The sequence below is a fragment of the Pyrgilauda ruficollis genome, unplaced genomic scaffold (genome assembly GCF_017590135.1).
Source record: "Pyrgilauda ruficollis isolate IOZ18807 unplaced genomic scaffold, ASM1759013v1 scaffold72, whole genome shotgun sequence".
NCBI lineage: Eukaryota > Metazoa > Chordata > Aves > Passeriformes > Passeridae > Pyrgilauda > Pyrgilauda ruficollis.
Genome location: NW_024529044.1, coordinates 245,126 through 251,549, shown reverse-complemented (window position 1 = coordinate 251,549; position 6,424 = coordinate 245,126). Strand labels below are relative to the sequence as shown.

The 6,424-nt window shown below is 63.4% G+C and overlaps 1 protein-coding gene across 3 annotated transcripts; it reads left to right on the top strand.

Moving 5' to 3' along the window:
- The first annotated feature begins 2,743 nt into the window (after positions 1-2,743).
- Positions 2,744-6,424, top strand: CBX8 (chromobox 8). Of its 3 annotated transcripts, none has more exons than XM_041485755.1 (5): positions 2,744-2,871; positions 3,200-3,243; positions 3,423-3,488; positions 3,587-3,653; positions 3,804-6,424. In XM_041485755.1, exons 1-5 carry the CDS (start codon positions 2,803-2,805, stop codon positions 4,626-4,628), a joined length of 1,071 nt encoding a protein of 356 aa, XP_041341689.1. In that variant the 5' UTR covers positions 2,744-2,802; the 3' UTR covers positions 4,629-6,424. The 3 variants fall into 3 exon arrangements, with proteins under 3 accessions (XP_041341689.1, XP_041341688.1, XP_041341690.1); XM_041485754.1 differs by having other exon boundaries at positions 3,563-3,653; XM_041485756.1 differs by lacking the exons at positions 3,200-3,243; positions 3,423-3,488; positions 3,587-3,653 and having other exon boundaries at positions 2,773-2,871.

Below are 6,424 nucleotides of genomic sequence, written 5' to 3'. Positions count from 1 at the left end.
GGCTGGTGTGGGTGACGGGAGCCGCAGGGATGAGCGGCCCCACCTGGCCGAGAGCCCGTGGGGCCCCCACGCAGCTCCTGCCGTTGACCCCGGGAGCGTGGAAGGCTGCCCGTGCCCGGCTCAGCTCCTGCTCCCTGTGGCTCGGTTGTGCGGGAGGGGCCCCCGCAGTGCCGGCAGCCCCGGACACCCTTCGGCAGCGGTAGGAACTGCCCGGGTACCGTCCCGCCCGCCGCTGCCTCGCCCCGCACGGCTGGAGCAGCTCTGTCCCACTTCTCCTTCCGGGCCAAGACCCCCACGAGTGGCCGCAGCCCCGGCCCCGGCTCACCCACGCGCGGGGACTTCGGGCGGTTCCCCCGCGGTGGCGGTCGCTCCGCGCTGCTTTCCCCGCTCCGTTCTCGTTTGCATCTCGCCTTCTGCCTGCCCCCCTGCACCTCAGCCGGGGCGCAGCTCCGGCCCCGCGCGTGTTCCGCGTGGGTTCCGGAGGGAGAATGGAGCTGTTTCTCCGCTGATGCCATCGTGGGAAGCAGCCGGAACCTCGGCTTCTCCCATCTGCGCCCCTACGCGTGGCCGCGGGGCTCCTCCGCGGCGCCTCCGAGCGCCGCGCAGGCGACGGGGCAAAGGCAGCTGCTCAGGCGGGAGTTACGCGGCCCCTCAGGGCTCGCGTGTGGCGCCGGTACCGGGCGGAACGGCCTCCGATCCGCGGTTCCAACGTGCACCGAGGACACCGATAGCCAAGATGCCGGGCAGACACCGACTTGCTCGGGGCTGCGGCAGCTCCACGGCCACGGGAATGGGCGCCGCTCCGCCAGCACCGGTCCTGCTGGGGGGCACGATCAGCCTCCGACCCACAGCCTCCCGCCCCCCGCCGGACCCTGCGCCCGGTGCCGCCGGCTCTGTCCTCTACGAAGCACCTTCTCAGGAACGGGGACCAGTCAGCCGCGTCCACGCCAAATCACGAGCCGCTCCGCGACCAGCCTTAATTAACAACGATTAATTTGACATTAACGAAAAACTTCCCGGGACGCAGCTCGCCGGTGGCCGGGAGACCGCGGAGGTTGCGCTTTCCCCCGGCCCGGCCACGCCACGCAGAACTCGCGTGCTCCCGTGGCCGCGGGGTTTCAGGCTTGGTGTGAGATTACGGGAGCTGCGGAGTGGGAATCTTCCGCCTCCTCCCCGGAGAGCGGTTTCACTTCGGCCGGGAGGGGCGGGAGGAGGGATCTGGCCACGGAGAGCCCACACACGACCCCCGCGTCCCGCGTGGAGCCGTGCGGGTCCGGTTGGCGGCGCTCCCCGCGGGGTCCCGCAGCCCCACTCGTGTCCGCCGTTGGCGGTCCCTGCCCGTCCGGGTGGCGCGGCGGCAGGCAGGATCCCCGGGAAACTACGCCGGTGCCCTCCGGTCCTGGCACCCCCGGGGGGCTTCCCCAGCTGGGGAAAGGGACGGGTCTCGCAGCCCCAGCCCCCGGCCGACGCGGCTGTGGTCTCATTCACCGGAGGGCAGGCGCAGCCGGATCCCCGCGGCCGCTCCCGCCGTGGGTTTCCCGCGCGTGAGCGTGGCGGCCGCCGCCACGCTCGTCGGCTTCGAGCTCCTTAGCGGAGGGGACACCGAGATGGGGACAGGAGGGAAAAACCCACGAGAGACTTCGTCTGGTCTCGTCCGTCGTGAACGGCGCCGCAGGAGCCCACGCACGTCCCACTCTCGGGGCAGCTCCCAGCGGCGGCGCTGCCCACGGACACGGAAACCGCTTCACTCCGCGGGACCGGGCTGAAAGGCTGCCCGGTCTTCCCGGAGCTTCACACCGACAGCGCGGGGGTCGGGTTCGGTCCCAGCCCACTTGCGAGAAGCGGTCTCGTGGGTCCTCCTGTCTCCCAGCGGCTGCACCGGTTTCCCGGGACTCGCGCGTGTCTCGTTCTTCCGTGGCCGGCTCGGGGAGAAGGCGCTGTCTCCCGACGCCGTGCCGCGGGGCGAGAGGCAGAGCCGGAGCGGGAAGGGGGTGCGGGTACCGGCTGGCAGCCTCCCCGGTACCGGCTGGCAGCCTCGCGGCGCAGCCACATTCCTACGCCCGTTTGCTGACAGATAATGCGGGAGATGGACCAAATCCCGCGTGGGGCCGCCCCGCTGGCCCCGGGTCAGCTCTCCTCCCGCCTGGGACCGCAGCCGGGGGCTGCCGGCACAGCGAAACCGGCGGCCGCGGTGCCCTATTTTGCCGGTCGTGTCCGCGTCGCCGGGAAGGATTCTCGTTTTCGCAGCGGCGGCGGCGCCGAGCGACACGCGCGACCGCGTCTGTCCGCGGACGGCTCCGCGAGCTCCGCCGCTACCGGGACGGCCGCTTCGCGCGGGAGCGCTCCCGCCCCTGACACCGCTCTCTTTGTCCGACCACCGGTAGGCGTGCCAGCCCGCGGAACCCCCCATTCCGCACCGTCCGGGCGCCGCGGAACCACCCTGCCCGTCCGCGGTGCCGCAGAACCCCACTCCGCCCCTTCCCGGTTCCTCGGCCCCGCTTTGTGCCCCGGTCCCCCTCCCGCCCTCCCGGGGCCGTCCCCCCGAGCGGGGCGTGGCGGTGGGCGTGTCCCGATGGGCGTGGCGGCGGGCGTGTCCCTAAGCCCCGCCCCTGCCCATCGGGACGCGGCGCACGTCGGGTGGGCGGGGCGCGGCGGGGCCAATGCGGCGCGGGCGGAATATTCCACCCGGCTCCGGCGCGGCGCGCGCGCGGGGGGGGGGCGGGCGCGGTGACGTCAGCGGGCGGAGTATTATGGTCTGGGCTGCGCCGGGGCCGCCCCTGCGCTGCGAGCGGCCGCGTAAACATGGAGCTCTCGGCCGTCGGGGAGCGCGTCTTCGCGGCCGAGGCCCTGCTCAAGCGCCGCATCCGCAAAGTAGGTACCCCCCCCCGCCGCGCCCCGCACCGCTGAGGGCGGCCCTGCCTCCCCCCGCCGCTGGGCGGGCTCCGCTCCGCCGCTCCCGCGCCCCGCGCCTGTGGGGGGGGCGGTGTTAAATCCGCGCGCGGGGGGGGTGCGTGTGGGAAATCCGCGTTATTTTTCATTGTTACATCCCCCCCACTCCGATGCCGCCCCCACCCCCCGCCCCGTGCTCCGCTGCCTGCCCGGGGCGTTGCGGGGGGACCTTTGTTGCGGGGCGGTTTGTCGCGGGTTTGTCGCGGGTTTCGCTCCACGCGTATTTATTTCCCTCGCTTCCCATCCGCAGGGCCGCATGGAATATCTGGTCAAATGGAAGGGCTGGTCGCAGAAGTAAGTGGCCCGTGGGGCCGCGGGGGGATGCGGCGGGGGCCGGGGGGATGCTGGCTGCACCCCCTGCTCTCCCTTTGTGCCAGAGCGAGAACCTTTATGCCCCTGGTTTTTATTTTATTTGTCTTGCTCCCTCCTGGCTCCTTATTCTGTTCCCTCTCTCCATCCCGCCTTCCCCCCAGGTACAGCACTTGGGAACCCGAGGAGAACATCCTGGATGCCCGGCTGCTCGCAGCCTTCGAGGAGAGGTACAAGGCCTTTACTAGCTGTAGCAGTTGCGCTTGTAAATATGTTGCTGTCTTGTAGCTATGCTGAATTGAAGCTTTGGTTCTTTTAACACCTCTAGGGAGCGAGAAATGGAGCTTTACGGGCCCAAAAAGCGAGGCCCCAAGCCCAAAACCTTCCTGCTAAAGGTAAGGAGGCCGGAGCCCGCGGGCCAGCGCAGGGGTCCCTCTCCGGCCCCCTCGGAGGATGCTCCCCTCAAAGGTGGCCTCTTGCAAGTTGCAATTACACAGCCGGATGGCAGGATAATAAAGTCACCGGGTGATTTATCTTCTTTGCAGGCCCAGGCAAAAGCCAAAGCCAAAACCTATGAATTCCGCAGTGACTCTTCCAGGGGGATCCGGGTGCCTTATCCTGGCAGGTCCCCCCAGGAACTGGGCTCCACGTCCCGGGCTAGGGAAGGACTGAGAAACATAGCCCTGGCCCCCCAGGGCAGCTCCAGCAGCAGCGCCCCCAAGGCAGACGCCATCCGGGACCGGGTGATCCGCGTGGAGGAGAAACCCGGAGAGACCCCCAAAAAGAGAGGCCCGAAGCCCAGGAAGGAGCTTTACAAGGACCTTGCGGAGACTCTGGATGCCTCCAAGAGGAAACTGGGGGACCCGGGGGACAAGGTGGGGGACTACCTGAAGGCCAGGAAGATGGAGGAGGCGGCGGCAGGGGCAGCCAAGTTCGGCTCGGGACACAGCGTGATCCAGCTGGCCCGGCGGCAGGAGCCCGACCTGCCCGGCGCCCTGCCCGGTGCCAACCGCGCCGAGGCGGGGGCCGAGGCCTTCCCCCCGCGCCTGGCCAAGCACCGTGCGGACTTTCTGGACCCCAAGGGGCAGGGGGGGCTGGACCCCGGCGGGGCCAAGCTGCTGCACGGCGCCGTGAGCCCGGGGGCCGTGGGCAGCCTGTACCGCGACGGCGTGGGGGGCCCGGCGGGGCGGCCCTCGCTCATCGCCAGGATCCCCGTCTCCAGGATCCTGGGGGACCCCGAGGAGGAGTCCTGGAGCCCCTCTCTCAACAACCTGGAGAAGGTGGTGGTAACTGATGTGACCTCTAACTTTTTGACCGTCACCATCAAGGAGAGCAGCACGGACCAAGGATTCTTTAAGGAGAAGCGATGAGTTTGGTGGAGGTGGTGCTGGGGTTTTCTTCAGTCAGATCCAGACAAAAGCTTGGTAGAGCTTGGTGGGCCTCTCTTTTTTCTTTTTTTTTTATGCTCTTTTTTTTTTTTTTTCCTTTTAAATTTTTTTTCTTTTGTTTTTGGTCCTGGAGAGAATTTAGAAACTGTCCTAAATTCATTAACTCATTCTTTTGTTTTGTTGTTTTGTTGTTTTTTTTTTTTTCACGTCTTACATTTCGTTGGAAAGATTATCTCTAGAGTTATATTTTCTATTAGATGTAAATATGTTATTTAAGAAAAAATGCTTATATATATATATCTATATATATATATTTCAACTCTGAGTTGTTTTATTTAAATGGAGACAACAGTGACTGCTCAGTTGCTCCTAGAAAGGACAATAAAACTGAGAACTAACGAGTTCACGCATCTGCCGCAGGAGCCGGTGTACATAACAGTGTTCATAGCTAAGTATGTGCTGGTTTTTTTTAACTATTATTTTTCATATGATGCTATGGATGGTGGAGGGGGACGTGTTGCTCCCTCGGAGGGCGAAGTGCCCGGATTTCTTGATTGTGATTTAAGGTGTTGCTTGTACAATCAAGTGTGCTGTGTCCAGGACTGTTGCCCTTGACAGTTGACGTGAGCACTTGAATTCACAGTGTTGTTGGGGATGGGGTGTTTCCAGTCTAACAAAAAAAGTCATGTTGCTACAAAGTCGGGGCGGGGAAAAGCAGAAATCCATAAAAAGGCTAAAAGTGTTGGAGTATTAACTTGAATTCCCTTTTCTTGCGGAGGAGAGGAGTTTGTGTGTGTAAGGTTCCTGAGGGGTGATACTGAAATGCACTTTAATAGAGTTGTCGTAGCAGTTGTGGGAGATGGGACTGAGCTGAGTATATCTGTTTTCATTTTGTCTGGTCGCTTGATTCTGTTCCCCCACCCACTAAAAACAAAAAACCCCAACAAAACCCCCCTCTGTTTACATTCCTGAAATGCCAGAGAGGTTGGGGACGGAACATCTCACTGCCCATATTTAGTTACTTTATTCTGCTACAGAAAGTGGATTATTATTATTTTTATTCCCATTCACAGTTTACTTCAGATTGCTGGAAGACTCCTGATAAAGTGTTTTCTAATATCCACATCCCTGACAAATCCCAGGGTCACCTTTATGCATTCAGAGACAATAAATGTTTCCCTTTCCTTACGGTGGTTAAACAATAGCCAAGAGGTGAAATATTCCTGTGCGGGGCAGCCCTGCTGCCTCGGGTGGATTTTGTGCTGGATTTGCCCATGGGATTCCTCCAGGGCTGAGCTGCAGAGCTGAGATTCCTCCCTGGTTGGGGCAGGGAGGGTCTCGGGGCTCTGGACAAGCTGCAGCAGGTTGGGGGCTGGGGGTGCCCCTGCTCTGCTGCTCCCCCAGCTCGGCCACCCCGGGCAGGGGAGGGAGCCTGGGCCGGGCTGTGGCAAGGTGAGGTGGGGCAGGTGGCCCTGTCCTCACACCTTGCTCTGTCTGGGCAGCAGTCGGATGGGAAGCACAAGCCCGGCAGTGCCTGAGGGCTGGGACTGAGCCAGGGCCCCTTGTCTTTGCAGCTCCTGGCCCAGGGAGCTCGCATGGGCTGGGCAAGGGGCATCTCTGCTCCAGGGCCCTTCAGCAGCTTCACCTTGCCCGGTCCCCTTCCCCATCCTTTTGGGACCCATGAGGTGCCTGGCAGGATGCTGGATTGGCTGTGCAAAGGGAGCCATCGTGTCCAACAGTTCCCAGTTTGTTTTTCCTTTCTTTTTTTTTTTTTTTTT